This window comes from Drosophila gunungcola, unplaced genomic scaffold, assembly GCF_025200985.1.
Source record: "Drosophila gunungcola strain Sukarami unplaced genomic scaffold, Dgunungcola_SK_2 000168F, whole genome shotgun sequence".
In the NCBI taxonomy this organism is placed as follows: Eukaryota; Metazoa; Arthropoda; class Insecta; order Diptera; family Drosophilidae; genus Drosophila; species Drosophila gunungcola.
In genome coordinates, this window is record NW_026453329.1 from 18,528 (window position 1) to 39,702 (window position 21,175).

General features: G+C 37.4%; 1 protein-coding gene and 1 long non-coding RNA gene across 2 annotated transcripts; one reads left to right on the plus strand and one right to left on the minus strand.

Annotated features, from left to right (window-relative positions):
* The first annotated feature begins 152 nt into the window (after positions 1-152).
* LOC128265885 (uncharacterized) lies at positions 153-16,753 on the plus strand. Its single transcript, XR_008268933.1, has 3 exons — positions 153-312; positions 1,290-1,522; positions 16,525-16,753. It is a non-coding gene; the product is annotated as an uncharacterized LOC128265885 (long non-coding RNA).
* LOC128265884 (ras-GEF domain-containing family member 1B) lies at positions 11,450-19,558 on the minus strand. Its single transcript, XM_053002100.1, is given in 7 exon segments — positions 11,450-12,633; positions 12,691-12,893; positions 12,945-13,091; positions 13,173-13,223; positions 13,225-14,334; positions 14,336-14,671; positions 18,844-19,558. Coding segments are annotated over 6 exon segments (2,037 nt in total). The 5' UTR covers positions 14,585-14,671; positions 18,844-19,558; the 3' UTR covers positions 11,450-12,356.
* Positions 19,559-21,175: the final 1,617 nt, after the last annotated feature.

Consider the following 21,175-nt stretch of genomic DNA (forward strand, 5'->3'; position numbering starts at 1 on the left):
AACATGCACGTATTGTTGTTATTCGATTCCCGAGACATGCTGATTTTCAAATAACTGTTGGGAAATACCTTAAACATGTATATCTTTGTGCATTTCATAGTAGGTCTAGGATGTTTTTGTAAAATGTGTCAAAAACACCTGAACCTCGAATTTGATATTTTAAAGGAAATTATCTAGCAAGACAGAAAAAAACTGTGCTTGTTTTATAATATCTATTATGTATACAACTTGGCTTCTTTAGTCAAACAATCAACCAAATATTGAAATAGTTTGCTTTTTATGGAAGATGACAACCTTAAGGAGAAATTTGAGGTAAGCGATATACAATAGAAAATTGCAAATTTTGTAATAGTTTAAGTTACTATAGAATGCCAACGTAGAATATAACTCCGCCTTGTTGTCTTTTGAATTTTGCGGTTATGTATAAAGCGCTACAGAGCTCGTATATTATACATCAAAGGACAGGGAGGCAAAGGCAAATCCGATAGAGAAACGCTCCATTAGATTAATGGTGTTTTGGGGGAACTGCGATTGAATGGTTTCGACGATTCAGAGCCGGGCTCTCAGTTTTAAAGCTATCTAAATAAAACTTTACCAACTTTGTCCTTCTGTGGCAGGTAGTAGATATATAAAACAGAACGAGTCGAATCGGACTTAATCATATTGCTCCCATAGAACAATCGGAAAAAAGGAAACAATTATTAACTTGCTGTTTTTTATTTTGTTTTAGTTCTTTGAGAAAGTCATGGTTTATCATTTCAGAAAAAATTAAAAAAAATTAACTTTTCTTTTTTTATTGATTTGTTAATGGTTTGATAATTCAAAATAACCCTTTTATTTGAAACTTTGGCTTGCCGAAGTAACTTCCTTTCTTCTTTAACCCTGAAAATGTAAAATTTTGTGTTAAAATGGCTTTTCTATCTTTTGCTGTTAAAATATATTTTCTTTGTCTAAAAATTTGTCAAATTTTTAAATTTGTGAAACTTGCCAGTTGTCAACTGGAAAGTCCCCGGCTTGAACCACTATCCACTTCTTTAGAATATGACGTCACAGCTGAAAAATCTGATTTCACAAAAATTTAAAATTCAAGTGCATCTAAAAATATATATCTTCAATGGAACCAATTTTCATTTCTCTTGCAATCTTGTGGATAATTAAAAAAAAAAATTTAATATTTTAAAGTTTGTAATCAAGGCAAATTTAGTTTTAAAATTTAAAAAATCTTTATGCTGAAATACACGTTTGAAATCAACTATTAAAATTGTACGCGCTTTTATTTATTTTCCTAGGTTTCTCTCTAGGTTATCGGAATCCAAGCACAACTAAAAAGAAACTTTAGGCATAAGACTTGGACTCGAAATGGGACTTAGCACAAACTACATGCCGTATACGTGTTGTAAAAGAAGCAAACTTCAAGTGAATAAATCTAGGTCAGATTGCAGTGACCTGAGCTCCAACGAGCAACCCATAATGAGGAGCATGAAATGCCCAAGAAATGAGTCTTTCAAAAGTAACATGTAAGGTATGCCGTCAGTGGTAGCAGAAATAGAACGGTTTAAGGTTAACACTCTAGGGAAAATCGTTCCCCAAGTTAAAGCTGTCTTTTTTGGGTAACCAACTTAAATAAATATTTTGTTCATTCATTTCATATTAAAAGTGTATACACTTTTTTTAAAACAATTTTGTTTAGTATATGTCAGTGCAAAGAATAAGTGCACTTGTGCTCGCACAATCAAGTAAATTAAAGTCATTACCAGACGTTTTTACCTATGTAAAGAAAACTAAAGAGCGAAAACAGTATGACACAGCTTTCATCCATCATAATACAACAAAGTTCAATATTATTTTAAAACGACCTGCTCACGACAAGAATGGAAGCAAACTTCAGCAAGCTTCTTGCAGCTATTGCACAAATGAAATATTCTTTAAAACATTTAAATTTTGAATTATATTCATATAGGTTTAAAAAAGTGATGTCTACCCAAAAACAATAACATGTTAACTTGCATTTGTGTGCGTAAGAGAAATGCTATGCCGAAGCCAAACCTTTTACAGTGTCGTAGTCGCGACAGAGAGCCGGCAGAGCAACTCGCTGACTCGCGAGTCGTCCGCGTGGACAACACTGGTTTAAAAACATTGAAGCTATGATGATTTTCACCACAATTATTGGTGCGTCCGTAAGGCTGACATATAATAGAGTTTTCCGATTTGAGTAAAATTAAATGCGTAAATCTGAACCGTAAACCCATTATTATGCCCAGCAGAATTAAAAAAAGTAATGCTAAAATTGTTACTCAATCTATATTTTATTTTAATATTCCGATTGTTTCCATAGGAGCTATATTATAAAGTCGTACGATATTAATCAAACTGTAATTCTGACATAATAAACCATTACTATATATCGAAAAACTAAAAAAAATTAAGAAACAGCAAAGTTCTAAATTTTTTTCATTTAAAACTGACAGACGTGACTAGATCGACTCTTCTAGTGATGCTGATCAAGAATATATATACTTTATAGGGTCGGAAGTGTCTTTTTCACTACGCTGCAAACTTCTGACTGAAATTATAATACACTGCAGAGTGGTATAAAAAGTATGGTAAATATCTTAAATAAAAGCTAGAGAAATTTTGTATACCCTTACAGAGAGTAATATATTTTCAGTCAGTAGTTTGAAACGCAGTAATATAATTATTACATTTGTGTATTTTCCACGTGAAAAGCTTTCGCAAAATTGGCGGGTTTTTAAAAGCAATCTTATATAATTTGTCTCTCGGCTGAAAAAATGCTATTCAAATAAGCTTTTATTTTCTTGTTCACTATCTCTATTCACAGGAGTAGCCGCTATAAACGTCATTTAATGTCGATAGTATGGTGTGACTTAATAGTGTGCAGGCTTTTAGGACCATATTTAATACTTGGAATACAGCTGTATTATACTGCTAACATGCAATATTAAAGATGTATTTAGTTTCCATTTCCATAAGATATAGAATTTTCTTCATATTGGTAACAATGTCTAGTATTCGACTGACATAATTATGTGAGAAGAAGTGCAGGTACGTATTCTAACTATTTGCTCTTGAAACGTGTCAAAAACACAATACTGATTTTGGGAAGCTGATGTTTATATACTCTCGATTTACCGTTAAATATTCGTTAGATAAAGCCGTTAGCGGTAAAATATGTAACAGGTAATCGTATGTAACAGGTAAAGGGATTCGTTCCGGAAACTAAAAAAGCTAGAGATTTGAAATGCAGATTCCTTTCAATTTGCACAGTGCAAGTTTATTGCAAAACTAAACTTCAATTGTTTTTTGGGGGAATATTTAGTTTATAGTTTATTGGCTGAGTAACGGGTATCTAATAGTCGGGGAAATCAACTATACCGTTCATTTTAGTTTTTTTTTGTAATTGTTCCCGTAATTCCTCCTGAATCAATTGATTTTCTAAAATTCTCAGTATTACACATTGTTAAAACAATTCCTTTTCATCGGTGCATAACATTTTATGGTACATCCTGCAACATATTTTTAATATCCATGTTTTTCCTTTCTGCTAACAAAAGACCCTTATGGTTAAGATGAAGTTAAAATTCAGTTCAATTTAAAAAAAAAGGTTATTAACTTTTTTTATGACAGTTATATTTTTGGCAAAGGTGTATTATAATATTTGTATTGATTAAAAACGACACAGTAATTAACAAGAACAGAAAATGTTTTGTATTTCAAGCCGACAATCAATATCCCTCTGGCTAATGTCGCGTGTCGAAACAACTAAAAATTCAATTTTAACGCCTCTGCAAGATGCACAACACACAGAATAAGCTCCAATGAGATTGACAAGCTCGACAATGCTTTTCCACCCAGGCAGAAATTGTAACAACAATTCAATCGCGGCCATCAAGAGGGGGTGCGGAACTTATACCTGACGACCAAGTCGTAGTACATCGCGTCACAATTAACTATGTTATTTTGTATGTATGTTGTATTGTCGATAAGGGGGCAGGATTATGATCAGTGTAGGGAAAGGTACTAGTTTATTGGTAAGGTAAAGTAAAAAGTATTTGTGAAAATAAGTACGTCGGTAAGGTAAAAGGTTTGCAATTTTTCAAGTATCTTTTTACGGTAAAAAGTACACAAAAGGTAAAAAAAATTAATTAAATACAATTTTTTTAAATCATTTTTTTAATACAATTTTTTTTAATTAATCATTTTGAGATCAATTTGTTCTTCACGAAGTTGCAGTTGAATTATGATGTTTTATTTACGCTTTGGCAATTAAGTCTGGTTGAAGATGCATGTAAAAATAAATAAAAATTGAATTTTTTGGTATCAAACTAATTTAAAAACAAAAATAAATAAACAAGAGAGAAGGCTATAGTCGAGTTTCCCGACTATTTGATACCCGTCGCTCAGCCAATAAACTTCAAATTAAGTATTCCCCCTACAAAACAATCGAAGTTAAGGTGGCGCCATCTGTCGAACTCCAAAGACAAAACTAGAAGCTAAGTGCGAGCAGCACCCCCACCTCCCGCTAACAGTTATTTTGTTTTGTGGCTCTACTGCAGCGATTACCGGAAAGCAGCGGCCGAGCAGCGGCAGAGCGGCGGCAGGATCTAACAAATATCAGAGTGACGAGAGAGACGTGTTTACTAGTTCACGATTTGTGGGCGTTAAAGTGGGCGTGGCTCCGTTTTGAAATAAACTTGCGCTGGGTAGGAAATAATAGAATTTGCATGCCAAAACCCAAATCTCTAGCTTTTATAGTTTCTGAGATCTCGATCGACCCGGCTATTGATCCTGATCAACGAAAACAATATACCCTTTTAATCTACGAGTAACGGGTATATATATTTCCGTACCCAAACACCTAACACGGCATGTTCTTAAGATAAATACAAATCTTTACCTTGTAAGGTAAAAAGTAGCCTTCCATGTTTTACCTAGACTAGGTATAAGGTACCAAAAATTATTCCCAGGTACGTACCTAGGTACATCACAACACTGGTAGAGATTGACACGGGTCTGACGTGTTATTGATTGAAAAGAGCGTGGGTACTGCAGTAGCCCCTTGGAGCGCCAGCTCACCTCCTCCAGTTAATGCCCAGTGGCCACATCAAGATTAATTATTAACAAGTTGCTGAGGCGGAACTGAGGACATTTCGATTGATTTTCCAGGGTAGTTTCGGGCTTTCTAGGACACTGGCCTAATTGAAACGTAATCTAGCGAGAGAAAATTGATGTCATGGCCATATCAAGAACTTTGGGCTTATGCTTGTTCTCGTCCTTTCCTTATCTCCCGAAAGCGTGAACGACTGTGTCAACACAAATTCCATTAATATGGGACCAAATTACCATAAGAGAACACTTCCGCTGAACAAATCCGTGATGTCTCTGCCCGCCCACCTGCGTGCCGTTCCCACTCGCCGATTAAAAGTCAACAGGGATTGTATGGGGAAACCCCGCACAAGCGGCCACGGGGGTTGCCACAAATTGCAGAATACTTCTTTGTCGCTTATCGATTTTTTCGCTCCTTCGTCTGGTGCCCACCCGCCCCCTTGATTTCCTTTGTTGTGCTTTGGACTTCGCAGAGTGTTTTTCGGCCCAGGACTCACCACCAGCCACAAGTTGCAGACGCCGAATAAGCCCCAATTCCCGCAAAGGTATTCGAAATATCTTCAAAGTCTTACCCCAGATCCGCCTCTGGAAGGAACTCACCTCGATAACGCTGTCGCTGCCCAGGCCGCAGATCTTGCTGCTGACCAGTATCTGCTGCTGCTGTTGCTGCTGCTGCTGCTGCTCCAGCTGATGCTTCCGCTGCCTGCGCTGATGCCTACGGGCCGCCACTGCCTCCGCCGCGGTGGGAGCTAGTCGAAGGCCTCCCCCGCCGGGAGCGATGATTACGTCGTCGTCGTCGTAGTCCTCGTCCAGGCCCAGAGCCGGGGCACGTTCACACTGAGCGCGGCCACATCCGCGTCCGCGTCCGCAAGCGCGTCTAGTTCTGCGTCAATGTCAGCCCGCCGTGTCCGGCAGCAAGTCCAAATCGCTGTGGAAACTCAAATCGAGGTCTTGGGGCAACTTGACGTACTTATTGTGGTTTTTCATTGTTGCTGCCTGTCATGAGTCATGAGGCGAGGCCGCGCGGTGATTACGGGGACGAGAGGCCGCAAACCAAAACAAAAATAATCACACGGGCACAATCGATTTTTCCGCGTCAACAACGGCCCGAACGGTAGCACATAGTTAAGCTTTCGAATCGGAATGCGCGTTTGATTGCGTCCAACACCTTCGCAGGCTGCCTTTAGTGTGGCCACGCTTGGACCGACGCAATTGGCCTTCACCGAAAATGTACTAAATTGGTATCCTTAAAAATAACAGCCGCTTCGGTGACTGCCTGTTACGAATATTTTACTGTAAAAGATTATTTTACTGCAATGTATTTTTACGTTATTCAGCATCTTTCCACCTTATACTATCTGCTATAGCTGCCCATTCATACAGGCACACGCTGTTACCAAAGCCTACGAGAAATTAAACAAACCTACAAAGCCTAGTACTTAAAACGACGAACAGTTACGCCAGCGTAAAGTTTATTCTTTTAAGAGTGACCAAAGTTTTTTTCTTACGGTCTTACTGTCAGTAAGCTGGGCTTGTCGACAAATGCAAAACAATTCGAATTTAACCCGCCAGCTTGCAGCTATATATAATCAAAAAAAAACAAAAATTGCATATAAATGGATCGGGAATATTTTGTAGTCAACATTGTATTACATTTTGCTGAGTTCTTGGGTTTTTCCGTCCATTTTTTGATCCGACAAATAATATGCTCTGCTAACTTCAACCTCAAAAAATAAATTATTTATTCTTAACGCCGGGGCCTGGTGTTCGTTCACCCAGAGAAATCTGGCAACGTTTTGCAATTTTCTGGTATTATTTTTCGTCGATCTGAGTACCGGAGTGAATAAAGGCACGCCAGTTATTTGCCTCTTGCTAGTACTAGGCGTAAGCCTGGGGATGAACTCTCGATGAATGTTTGTCAGGTGTAGTGTGATTTGAACTTGCAAGCGAAATTGAGGGAAAAACAACAAAAATTCCAAATTCCAATTCCAAATCCAAATTTAACTCTAGCGTCGTTTATATTCAACGTCTTCGATTTTGCTTTCTCAAATTAATTTGTTTGTCAACAAGCCCAGCTGATTGACAGGACAGTATGACCAAAGCACACCAACTCAGGAGAACTCTGATAACTTTGGTCTCACTAGAAAGAATCAAGTTTTTTCGTTGGCAAAACTGTTCGTCGATCTGAGTACTAGGCTTGATGGAAAATACAATTTTGCTCATTCATTGCAGATGACTACGAAACGGAATGAAAAAGAGACGCTTAAATGTATACGCATTATAAACAAAACAATTAGGTTTGAATTTAACGTTAAAAAGGCAGTGTCGCCGTGTACTTATTACCAAAAAAATCTCAAGCAGTATCCCTATAGTTGTCTCTGTCTCTGAGCTTTAATGAATCCGTCAATGAATGAGGCGAATAACGTAATGTCATACCCGTATAAAGACTTATTTTTGAATTCTCCACTTATTTTTCATGTGTTGGGCAGGAAATCGCTAAAAGTAGGTAAACTTTTCACGGCTATAACTTCTAAACTAGTAAAACTAGTAAAGTTATATATGTCATCAAATAAGTACTGTCAAATTAATTTAAAAATTATTAAATTTTTATAGATATTTTTTTTACTTTTTTGTAATATATTTAAAAAGGAAAACCGATTTTTGTTTTACGTATTACGTATATAGCCCTGGAAATTTTCTCACCTGTTATCATTTTCTGCATAAATGTTTTTGGAAAGTTTTTAGCGCTGCCCTGGCAAGAATTTCCTCCTAAAATTATGATGATGCAATCAACTTGGTGAGGAAAATTTTATAAATAAATGGTTTCAGATTAAAGGAAGAAATTGTCACTAATTGTTTGTGAGCTATGAGCAATTTTTTTTTAAATTAAATTTAAAACTAATCTTAAATTAATAAAACTAACACGACATCAGATACTAAACAAAAAAGTGCTCAATATGTAAGCTGGTATCTTTAAAAAAACGAAGTTTTAAGGAATTGAATGTTCTATTGGCAGCCTTGCCACTTTTTTCGATAAGTTTTATATCCTTACAAATGGCATTATAATTTTAGTCAGATGGACACGTTCCATCACTAGGAGAGTCGATCTCTCGTTTCAACGCAACTATCCTATCAGTTTTAAAGCTATAAGAAAAAGCCGAATTCGACGACTAAATCATACAGCTAACATGGGAACAATCGGGAAAATATATTAAAAATTATAACTTCGCTGTTTTTTGTGGTTGTGGTTTATGGTGCTTGTTAAATATAAATCAAAACATTCGAAATATTATTGTTTTTAAAAAACATTTAATTTTTGGAATAGATACAGGGGTATAGCAACAAGTTTTTTGTTGTAAAAATCATGGTAATAATACCTATTTTGGAACTTTGACTAAATTTCAAACAACATCCTTTTATATCAAACAAAAACAGCTCTTAGCAAGGTAGAAAAGTCGCGACAATCGCACCTTCAAGTTTTAAAATATTTGATCTCAAATGTTGTGACGAAAAATTAATAAGCATTCGACTAAACAAATACACTTTTTAATGTTCCCATCCGGCACGCTGAGATAAAATTGTCTGTGTAGGCAAAATACCTGGATGAAGCCGTCCGAATTTAATCAAATTTAAGACGTATTTCTTAAATAATCAACCATTACTTTTTATCGGAAAAATAAGAAAAAAATAAAAAAAATATTTGTTCTTCTATGGGAGCTATATGTTATAGTCGTCCGACCCTGCTCGTTCCGACTTATAGTATATGCATCAAGAAACAACTTAGCTTTAATGTCATATAGCTGCCATACGATAGATCGAATTTAAATGTTTAGATTTAGAAATTTTAAAAAATATTTAATTTATGCAATAGCTGCAAGGAAATTTTAGCTTCGGCTTGCTGCCTCCTTTTTGTTTTTTTCTTGTTTTTTTTTAATACCATATTTATTTGTGGTATTATTGACATTCCAAACGGAGTTTGTTGGACTTACACCCAACTAAAATCGCTCGCTCATCCGAGCACTTATCATAATATAGGACAAGGTATTGCATCTTTCACTCTGCTAGAGCTTGAGGAAACTTTAGCAAAAAAAGTTTAGGTAGAATTGGAACATTCGAGAGAAGTTTTCTTTCTATCAACTGATGAATGGACGCTGCAATTGTGTGTTACTAAATCTATATCAGCAGCTGGAAAATCTATATCTCATTATGGTCGATCCTTGAAGATATTGATTTGGACGACCCACAATGTCTTTACATATATTTTGATCAGTACGCTGGAGTTTTTTTGATTTTCTCATTGCACACTGGGCCAGAAATGTAATTTTTTGGCATTTCTTTCCCTGTACAGCTAAGAAGCTGAAATATAACCGTTTATCTTTATAAAAGATCGATTATTTTAACAAACTCAAAATAACATTTATAAGATTTTTAAAAGATATAGATAAGCCAATTTCGGAAAATATTTCTAATTTGTTCATATTTATATAGACTAGCATAGAAACAAGAAGGAAGCAAAACTTTGGCAAGCCGAAGTGTCATATACCCTTGCAGCTATAGCAATAAATAAATATTCTTGAAAACATTAAAAATATGATTTCCTTGCTTATATGTTTATAAACATTGAAGCTATGATGGTTTTCAGCTCTAATATGTGAGCGTTTCTAAGGCAGCTATATGATAGCGTTTTTCGATGCTTATAAAATTAAAAGCGTAATTCTGAACTGTCAAATTATTAATATGTCAAAAAGAATTTTTGGAAAAAACTTACAAATTAGAAAAGTTACACTTTTATTAAATTTATTTTTTTTACATATTTTTTTTTTTTTCCATTGGATCTTTATGTTATAGTCGTCCGATTTTTATGAAATTTAAACCGTAATTCTGAAATATTTAATTATTACTAGATGTCGAATAATTAAAAACAGTAAAAAAAACAACAGAGTTATAATTTTTTGTATTTATTTTTCCGATTTTTCCTATGGAAGCTATTTGCTATAGTCGTCCGATCCGGCTCGTTACTACTTATATACTATATAATAGAAAGACAACTTTTGGGAAAGTTTCATGCACATAGTTTTAAAACTGAGAGACTAGTTTGCGTAGAAACGGACGGACAGACGGACATGGATAGATCGACTCTCCTAGTGATGCTGATCAAGAATATATATACTTTATGGGGTCGGAAATGACTACATCACTGCGTTGCAAAATTCTGACTGAAATTATAATACTCTCTGCAAGGGTATTTAAATGTAGGGAACGGATTCAATATATTTTAACATACATTTAAGTATAAGACACTCAAATTAAAACCACTAAAAAAATGAAGTGCTGTTAAATTGATAAACTTTTAAAAATTCCATCTTTTGGTGCCCGAGTTGTCAATATTAGTAAAAATAATCGACCCAACCAAATTGTATATACTTTTTATGTTTTATCTTTGCAGCTGCACTATAAAAGGTTAAAAATAATTATTTATTTTTTAAATATTTAAAATGACGTCACGTTTGTGTTTAGTTCTCGTATGAGAAGATATAAGGGATGCAGCTTGCTTTTGGGGTGCATCTTGCTATAGACTTCTATAACTGTCTCTCCTTTAAATTAAGTTCTTAATTGAAACCGCGATTCTCTAAAATTAAAGCAAAACAGCGCGAAATGATTTTGGTAGTTAATTAACTAAAGAACTTATTTTAAAAGAAATCACTTTATTTCCGGTGGGTACGGTGGGTATTCGACGCAACTAACGCTAAATTGTCTATATTTTTTGTTTGGCACGCTGCAAGGCAATGCACTTCTTTATTTAGGAAACTTAATTATTTTTCTCCAGCAGATTGGTTACCGATTTCACAAAAAAATAACGGTCAACATCAGCGTTATTCTACCACAAAAAGTCCTTGAACTTTGAATCATCTTGATCTGATGATCACTTTACTTTTAAGTAAGACATGATTTCCCATCTCTTGTTCTAAAACCTGGGCCTCATTTTTGACACCTCATGGCTTGTGCCGCTTCAAACAGCTCCGTAATAATTCAGTTATGGGAATTTCTATATGGTTCGTCAGCTGGTGTCCGGATGCAACTGGTAATAGTGATTCCAATAATGATGTATGAGAGTATTAGGTGGCCTGATAACCAGCAGCCTTTTTAAATAAAGGCAAAGAGTCTTTTTTGATACGGACCTGAACCTTTTTCTATGAGAGACTTACTCAGTTTGAATTCTTGCCTTTTTCGACATTTCACATCTTTCTAATCCAATCACGATCTTTTTGAAATGCGCCAAGCCAGCAAAATTAAACCATTAAACAACCAATCTACATGTACAAAATTAAATATTTTGTTATAAGAACTGGTTTTGTTCATATCCTTTATTCGAAAGCAGTTTTAATTATTAATGTTGTGTTTAGTCCCTTTATAGCTAATATCATTTATGATTTAATCCACACTATTATTTAATCTTGCAACTGCATCGTAAAAACTCAAATTTTTTTGAAAAGTATCTTTTAACCACAAAGTGTCCTTTTCTACTGTTCCTACTTGTTGTTCTGTAGGTTTTCTTAATTGTACAAAAATGTTAATGCTCAGGGACTGATAATTTGCGGATATAATGTTACTGATACAGAAAAGCCTCGAGAAAGAATCATTATGTAATCCGTCGGATTATATTCGGTTGTAATCGTAAAGAAATATCAAAAAGATTTCATTTAGCTATAAAATTGTATACATAAATATAAATACTGGTCACGTACGAACATCGCGTACTCAAGCAGATTTGTCAAATGGTTTTGGTCATAATTATGATATCATAAATTATCCCAAAAATGCCACGTTAATAGCTAAAAAAGTTGCATTAGCTGTTAGCCATATAAGGCTTTAAGTACATTGGTTCGTTGTTTCCACCCTTCTACTCGTCTAGTTAAATAAATAAAGTTACTGCCAACGTTTCGGAGCTTCTCTTCAAAAGACCCGCCGCGACCCATCAGTGGAAATACGGGACAGGAACAAAAAGAAATGGCGATTGAGTGAAAATAAAAATTATTGACACAATTTAGCTTCAAAAGCTTTTCTTTCGCAGCAAGGGGCTAATCAGGGCTTGGGGCTTGTTTGACCCTCTGTACTCATCTTCTCATTAACTTAGACTTAAATATCCCCGGTCTTACGGCTCTAGTGAAAAAATAATCATGGCAAGCGCTTAAGCGTAGCTTAGTCTACCCTCTACATAGTGGTTACTGCGACTATTGTTGCTGCTCTTGCAGCTGCTGTAGCAGTTGTTGCTTTGTCTCCGCCTTTACGGTCTTGTAGCGGTCCTTCTCCTCCGTGTTCTCTGGCGGCTCACACTCGAAGGATGCCAACGAAAGAGTGTTCTCATTGAGTACTGCGCTGTGTTGAAGATAGGCTATGATGTTGGGCAGCTTCTCGAAAGGACAGTTCACTTTTTTCCACTCATTAAACTCCATCACTTGTTTGGCCAGTTGGGAGCACTTCTCGAAGTTGATATGATTGTTTGGCAGTCTGTTTAAGAAGTCGGCAATTAGTGGTCTTTCGTGAGAGACTACCACAAACACTTACCGATTTGAACAGCCCTCGTTCAGAAAGTACAAGTCCTTAACAAATAAACTAAAGAATGGAATGATTATGCGTTCTCGTTCCTCAGTAGCGCCCTCCGAGCGCCACATCGCAGCTTTGAGCGTGGAGCGATAGCTGTTGAAGTTCGATGTTGGATCCATTTGATGTTCCAGCACTGAGAACTTGGCCGATTGCACTTTGGCCCACTGAATTCAAAATTATTAGAGGACCAAAATATAGTGAATACACCCCCAAACTTACCGTCTTCTTAGTCTGCCTATGGGCGCCAGGTTTAGACCAGCTATAATGGCCATCAGACTATTAAAGTTGCCAATGTTGAAGCACTCGCGGGCTGTCTCAATCCAATACTCTATAATACGCACACGCTGCTTTTTCTTAGGGTACTGTGAGGGACAATAATAAAATGTATTTTAACATATTAAATGTTTGCTTATAGTCTAAAAGATTGTTCACTGTTTACCCACCTTGACAATCTCGCTGGCCGTCAAATAACTGAGGCGATTGAACCATTGCACAGTAAGACTCCAAGTTCCGTGTCTTTTTCATGTCGTTCAACGAACCACCACCGCCTCCAATGCATTTTCCTTTGCTGCCCTCCTTGCTCCCATCCTTGGCCTTCTGCTGGTAATCCTTTGTGAAGGCTTGGACAAACTCCTCCGGCCCAATGTGCGACAAGCGCTCCAGCTCGATGGCAGTCAGCTGGTGTGCCAAGTCGGCACAGCTTGGACACATGTCCATAATGCCGAACACTTCGTCCGGCTGTGGAGTTGTGGAGATCGAGTTGGAGGTGGAGGCAGAGGAGGTGTGGCCACTTGAGGAGGAATTAGAGGTGCCGCTGGTTGATCCGCCGCCACTGGCACCGTTGGCATGGGAAGAGGTGCCCAAAAAGGTCTGAAAGGCATTGTGCAAGTGATGATGATGTCCGTGGTGGTGGTGCTGCTGCTGCTGCTGACTCTGTGCCTCCTCCGAGGTGAGCGTCTGCAGAAACTCCTCGTACTGCTCTAGTGACGTTAGCCGGGACACTAGTAGCTGCAGTATGCGCGATACCTGCTTGCCCAGCGAATTGTCGATATATACGCACTTCCTCGCCAAAATGCGAACCTGTTGCATTAGCCGCTCATCTCTGAAGTCGTACGGAAAGATCTCGATCCATTCCGACAGCAGCCTTATGCAGTACTGGGCAGAGCGCTGAGTGCTCGTCCGCTGCTGGGGTCGCGGCTCCAGCTCCGAACTGGAAGCTGCAACAGCCGCCGCGGATCCCTTCCGCTGCGTCAGCGGCGAAGCGGAATTGATGCTAAGCAGCATGGGTCGGCCAGGCACCTGTCCGGCATCGTCCACCACGTCTCCGCCGGCGCTCACATCCTGCTGCTGTTGTTCCCAAGTCTGAGAGATCTGCGCCAAAAGTTCGTGGGGGCGCACAAAAAGCCGGGCGCTAAGGAGGAATGCGAAAACAAATCCGTCATCCGGGTAGTATTCGTGGGTAGGGACCATGTGGACAATGAGTGATTGCAGCGGACCCGAGTGTAGCCGCCCATCGCAGTACACCAGGTGGCCGTCCTTAGCCTCTTTGCTTAAGGCCCGGCTTTGGGGCGCAGCATAGCTTAGCGGCTTCTCGGGCGACTTTTCCGGCTAGCGCGATGCGACGAAGGGCGGTAAGTGACTCGTGGGCGGTACATGCGCTATTGCTCCTCTGCGTCTTCAGGTCCGGCAGTGTTTTATGTGTAATTGACGTGGTCGTGGCACCTGATCCACCAGCCCCAGAGGCCGCTCCGACAGCCCGCTCCTGGCCCTTGAGATTAAGGTTTATGTTTGCGCTGCCGGTGCTACCGCTGCGGCCGTTGCTGGCACTGGTGAGTCCGCCGTTGCTCGACGACATCTTAACGCAGTCCAATCCTAGGCTAGCGCATCTAAGCCAACGATCTCGTTATGCCCGAAATGCATCGGGGAGTCAAGCGGAGAGCTGCTGAAATGGGAGTGCAACCAAAGATTAATGTCCTTCTGTTCTTAATATCAAGCCTATCTTAACTGAGAAGCAACTGATACCTGTTCGTTTTTGGAGAAATTAAATATAGTTAGTGTATAAAAGTTTATTGAATGTGACAATAGTGTGCTCAAATTAAATCATTCTTTAAACTTTAAGCTCGTTTTCAGGTCCAGCTCATATAAGAAAATTATAAACTGAAAGGGTCATAGTCTAACTAACATGCTTTTTTGTTTGACTTAACAAGGCTCTTTGGTATTCCTGGTTTGGCTATTATAGTTATAATAGGACACTTCCATTGTGGTCAGAAGTGGTGGAGACGTAAAATGGAATTGAAAAGGAGGATTGCCTGATTGGTTGGTTTCTTGTTTCTCTTTAAAGGTTAAATCCATACGGTTTTGTGGTAAAGTAATAATTCTTGGCTTGACTTAGTAATCGCTTAAGATCATCCTTAGCACGAACCAAGTCCAGGATCCCGGATTTTAAAAGGGCATGAAGTGAATTGTATTGGTCGATTTGACTTGACCAACAGGATAAGGACCCAGCAGGACAAATAGTTTGGGGCGACGTCAATGTTTTTAGGAGAACTCAGTTGTTCGTTGGAGTAACAACCTCTTAAATGAAAGTCTTGCGAGACTGCGTTTGGGAAAATTTGTAGACTTATTTTCTAAATGAAAACGACAAAACCCTCCAGAGATGAATGTTTGTGGGTTTCCCCTGCAGCTAATTAGCAGAACACCTCCACTAAACTTTATCTTTTTCATAATATTTTTCACTAGGAATTTGCCGTTAATTATCCGTAAATTATTCGTGAAAGAATCCAATTCTTATAATTATTTTTTAAACAGACTAGAACAGCGGGTCTGATTTAAAAAAAATATATAAAAACAGGGGCGAAAACTTTATTTATTATTGTGGTTTATTCTATTCCTAACAATAATTAAAAATATTCCGTTTCAAGCAGTCTGTATAAGAACAAAGATCAAAGCATACTGACATGAAGGGAATTATAATACATGATATGAAAAAAGAACCAAGAACCACTCACGATAAGCGTAATTAGTTATTAGTAACAAGTTAGCAGAATATCTAACAAATTTTTATAAAATTAAGCGGCAAATTTTATTTTTTACGATTTATGTGACGATAATTAACGGCAAACTATGGATAAAAAAGTTTAAATTTTAAAAGTTTTACTGCTAACGGTTGAACGGTTGCGGTTTCCACGATAACTCAAAATATCAAATATTACATATTAATTTTAAGGATAACACATTAACAAGCCAACAAGCTAATATATCTTAACATTCAGCCAGCATATTTTCATCAAATTGACTGTTCTTAAATTTAAACAGTGTGCACTATGAGGGAAGGTAACCTCCTCCTTCCAGATAACGAGCCTCTAAAAACTATCGAGCGATTAAATGTTCATTTGTTCTGAAAATCAGCCCAATCGTGGCTTATCACAGGCCAATAAACAGCACACAGCCTCGAAGGCAAATTGAAAACGAGAATTACAAAGAGTAATTAACAGCACAACAAAAATGTGGAATATGGGTCAACGAATTGCTAAGGTTGGGAGCAAATCGAAAAAGGGAGGAAAGTGGCAGAATGGGTGGTATGAACACGTTAATTTAATTACCAAGACGCACAGCAAAGAAGAAGGAAGGGCAACCTTTTCATTTTTCCTGCCATATTGAACGCTTCAGAAACAGGGAGGTCTTTAAGATAAATTATTAACTGCAGACCAAACAAAATCAATTTTCAAATAATCTCCAACAACAACTGAACTCAGCTAAAGGCATTTTAAAGTCTATATTTATAACATTTCACAGTATGTGTACATGGCCAGTAAAACAGCACCAGCAACAACAACATCAACAACAAACAAATGGAATGCACTGCCCATATAAGCTTAAAGCAACAACTGCAAAAACAATTACAACAACAGCTCACCATAATTTGTATACAAAACGAAAGAAGAAGAAAAAGCAGAGGCAGCAATGACAGATGAAAAACACTAAGGCCAGTGCACAGTGGAGCAAATTCAATACTGGAAAATATTGTCGGCTTACGGAAAAAGGTCACTTATGTTCATATACAAAGCCAAAACAATCTTCTTTAAATTTTAGAAAGATATACTCTAACTCTATTATCTTTATAAAATATATTATCGTTGGTTTTATTGACCTTGAATTTTTGTATACATAAATCGAAGCGAAAAACTCTATGTCATAGTTGGTTATTGGATCTTTAAAACACAACTTTTTGATAACTTTCATCACACTAGCACTCCCTAGGGAGTGATCCCCGAACTCAGATAGGACTAACTCTAGATTCGTCTGCACGTCACCGCAGACTCTTCAGCTATCTTTGGATACAGCTGCTGAATGTCTAAAATATACGAGCTGTGTTCAAAAAGTAAGGTGACTTTTCAAATTTCGCGGGCAACATATTTTCGATTATCGATTTTTTTGTGTTGTTATGTTGGTACACCCGTCCCTAACATCTGGTCCAAGCTTCAAGTGAATCCCCTTTTTTGTTTGGTTAAGAGAGGCGTGAAGGTTACAAGTTGTTTTTGATGCTCGATTTTGATTTTTCTAAGGATGGTTTACGAGGCTGGAAAAACAGATTTTTGAAATTTTTTTTCTTGTTTCTGAGTGAATATGAATATTCAAGGTTTTTACACGGTAAATGCCTATATTTGAAGAGTATCTAGGTTTATTTTTATAATATTTATTATTTATCACGAAACGGCAGTCGGTCGGAGTCTCTTCAAAAAGATGGATACTTAAAAAAAAATTCAATTGATTTATTTCATATATTAGTTTGTTGTGCGGATAACCGAAGTTAAATTTTAAAATATTCGATTTTAAAATTCCGATTATTTTCAAATTTTTTAAGCTTGAAGCTGGCGACAAGAAATAGTTCTTGAAATAAGCAGAAAAATATCCTAAAACAAGACCTTTATTTAAAAGTTGTATTCGAAATACACATTTTTTGTTACAAGGCTTTTTGGTGTGCATTTGTCATTTTATGATAAAAATGTTGTCAGTCATTTAAAATGAGAGCTGCGTTTGCATCACAATCGCATAATCGCTTTTTTTAAGGCTTTTGAAGATCTAACTGCTAAACCTCTTTCTGCGAATTTTCAATTATTGAGGAAACCACCCAAATATGCTCCGGTTTTAAGATTGTCCTGGCTTTGCTTGTATTAGCTTTTGTTAGTTAATAAATTTATAAACAAGTGATAATTAGTGATTACTTTCATTTTCGGACCAGACATTCAATGTTGTTTTTTTTTTTGGATTGTCAAATTTGTCTTCTTTTGTCAAATGATACAGGTTGATGGGAAAGGAGGTAAGGGTTGGTTGTCGGTAAAAATTTTTTTTTTAATTTTTGTTTTTGTGCATACACATTGGTAACAAACACGAAAACGATAATAATATTGATAATTATTTTTTCTTTGGAAAAGAATGCCAAAAAAAACCCTTTACGTTTTATTCCAAAAAATGGATCATACCAAATTGGAACGGATCTTAGGGCCTTTCCTTTTTTCCATGGCAGCATTAGGACACGGTTGTACGATCACTTAGATTTTTAAACTTTAAAGGTGTATTTATAAAACACATATAGAAAAATTAGAAAAATACCTTATTAGTGAATTCCATGGGATTAAAAATGATGATGATGAAGAAAAAGAAAAATCATGTAACTTACACAAAAGTAAAAAGATCTCTTTTTTTATGTCAAGAAAAAATATATATATTACATGAAAGAAAACTAGTTGAACGTTCTAAGCCTACATTTTTTTTACATATTTTGCCTATTATAAAAAATGTGGGTTCTAAATATTGGAAATACAATTTGAAAGACAGTTGATCTAAAAAAAATTAGGCAAATGATTTTCTTATTTAGGCAATGGAAACATTTGGCTAAAGCGTTCCTTCTTGTTTGTAGCTGGCAGCGTGCGATCGACTCCACCGTGCAAGGTGAACGAAAGGCAAATGCAGGGGAAAAGCCAAAGAGGCCAGTTAAGAAGTCAACCAACCGGGGGAAATATGGAGAGTGAGGACGAGAGAGTGACCCGAACCGAAAGGATTTTCTGGGCGGCAGGACGAATTTCCAATTGGAACTGGCTGCGAGGGTCTTACCTGCCGCAGCTCTCGAGCATGCTGCAAATGTCCTGGGTCGGGGTCCTTCGATCTCCTACTCAGCGTTCCCAGAAATTAGGACACCGCGATGAACACGCCCGTGAGGAAGCTGATGTCTTGGCTGCACTGCAGGGAAATCAGGACAGCCAAAAGTGGAACACTCGCTGCTGTCGGAGCGGGAAGTCGTGGGGTGGGTCTGTATATGTTTGCACGGCAATTCACAATACGCGAGCTTTCGGCGCACCACCCTCGCAGGCTCACATGCACGCACCTTCACCCCCGCGGCTGAGCAGGGGCATATGGACGCCAATAATTACGTCTGCGGCAGGCAAATGATGTTTTTCGAGACACTCGGCGCAATTAATTTGCCACACAAAATGCACTGCAACGCTTTTCTCGGCCATGTACGCGTCCGAACTAGTGTCTGTGTGTATATACTATGTATATATACAATGTATGTACAAGACCGACCGGTTTGTTTGCTACGCAGAATTTTCCTTCCACAGCAGTGGGACAACACCAAACTCGAGGAAACACGGTTGCGGCTTCGATAAAAAACGCTTAATCCCGGATTTATGGCCTCAGAAGGTAGGGCGACGGCCAATTGCGTGTTTCCGCCTTGCCTTTCGCTTTTATTTTTATTGCATTAAAAATGGGCAGCGAACCCCGAACGTCGCGTTTTGTTTACTATGGCTGGACTGTGCGCATTTACCAACACTGGGCGCGAGGCGGTTCACAGAACTGCGTTTACGAGTGCGAAATAACAGGGGTATTCTTTTAATAAAAATATCGTTCAGGTGGTTGATTGTGTTTGAAGTACCAAAGTGTTCTTTACAAATGTTCTTAAAAGAAACATAAATATTGATTAAACAGTATCTCTAAAACTTACATGGACTTTGTATTTGACAGACGAAAAACTGCCGTTTACACTTGGCAAACGCAAGTATGTGAACGAAAATGGAGGTTGTTTTGATTGTAATAGAAAATTAACAAAATCTGGGATAGCAACAAAAATTATGATTAATAACAATTTATATTTTAAACTTTTGTTTAGACGTATGCAGTGCGCTATGTTTGCTTACAAAGACTGCCTTGAAGAGTTTGAGCACTTTAAAGGGGAAATAATAATAAGAAAATTACAATTTAAGCAAGAAAATTCGTTTGCAAATAACAAAATTAAAATTCATACCGACTTCGTTTGCCAGCTGTTTATTGTTTGTTGTTGCTAGAGGTGCTAAAAAATATCACGAGGTCAGTGCCAACCACAACTCATATGTACTTTTGTCCTAGGGTCCAACGAAATATGGAAAAGCAGCAATAATGCCCAGTACTCAGATCGACGAAATCCGTTCGTCAGGTATGAGGGAGAGCGAGATGCAAACAGCCGGCGTACACTTTTCGTTAGTTTTTTTTTCACACCGGTCCTCAGATCTACAAAAAAAACTGCAAAGCGTTGTCAGATTTCTATGGGTGAACGTATGCCAGGCCCCAGCGAAAAAAGTACAATATTTAATCTCTTGAGTTGGCAAAACATGGTACAACTTTTTTGAATGCGACCCAAAATATATCTGAAAATATTTATAAAGATTGCAATTCATAATGTTACTTTGTTATATATTACATATAATTACAAACATTATTGATGATTAAATATAGTTTCAAGCTGGCGGGTTAAACTAAAATTTTTTTTCCAATTGTTAACAGGCCCAGCTGACTGAAAGTAAGACGGTTAGACCAAAACTACGGTCACACTAGAAATAATAAACTTTTTACGCTGACGAAACAGTTTGTCAATCTGAGTACTAGGCTTATAGCCTATTCAGACAGGCGTATTTTCTGCTTCAGCCACCAAATTCCGCTTCAGCGGCATTTTCTTCCATAGCAGGTGCATGTGCTAGAAAGAGACGGAAAAAAGTCGCTACAACTGGCTGTAGCGATTCAGTATTTTTTCAGTATTCAAATGATTTTTACTTGGCTATTTTGAATTTTTTGGAGATGGATATACATTTTGGCCTACAATGCGGATTTTATGAGAAAAATTAAATTATATGAACAAATGCCAATTCGATAATATGAAAGAATTGGAGGGCATTAACCTCCATTTAAACTGCGGGTATAAAGCTGGATGACCTCAATCCAGCATAAAATAATTTATCAGGTGGTATCCATAGGGCACCATAGGCCAACATCAGTGGATAGATCAGAGGCAGAGAAAAACTTTCCACTTGCGAATGTCAAAATTGAATTTTAGTTTTTCGTTAGTAATCATTTTTTTGGCGGGAAAATTTTTCTTCTCTTTTTATTTTTAACTGTTTTTGCAACAGCGGGTGCC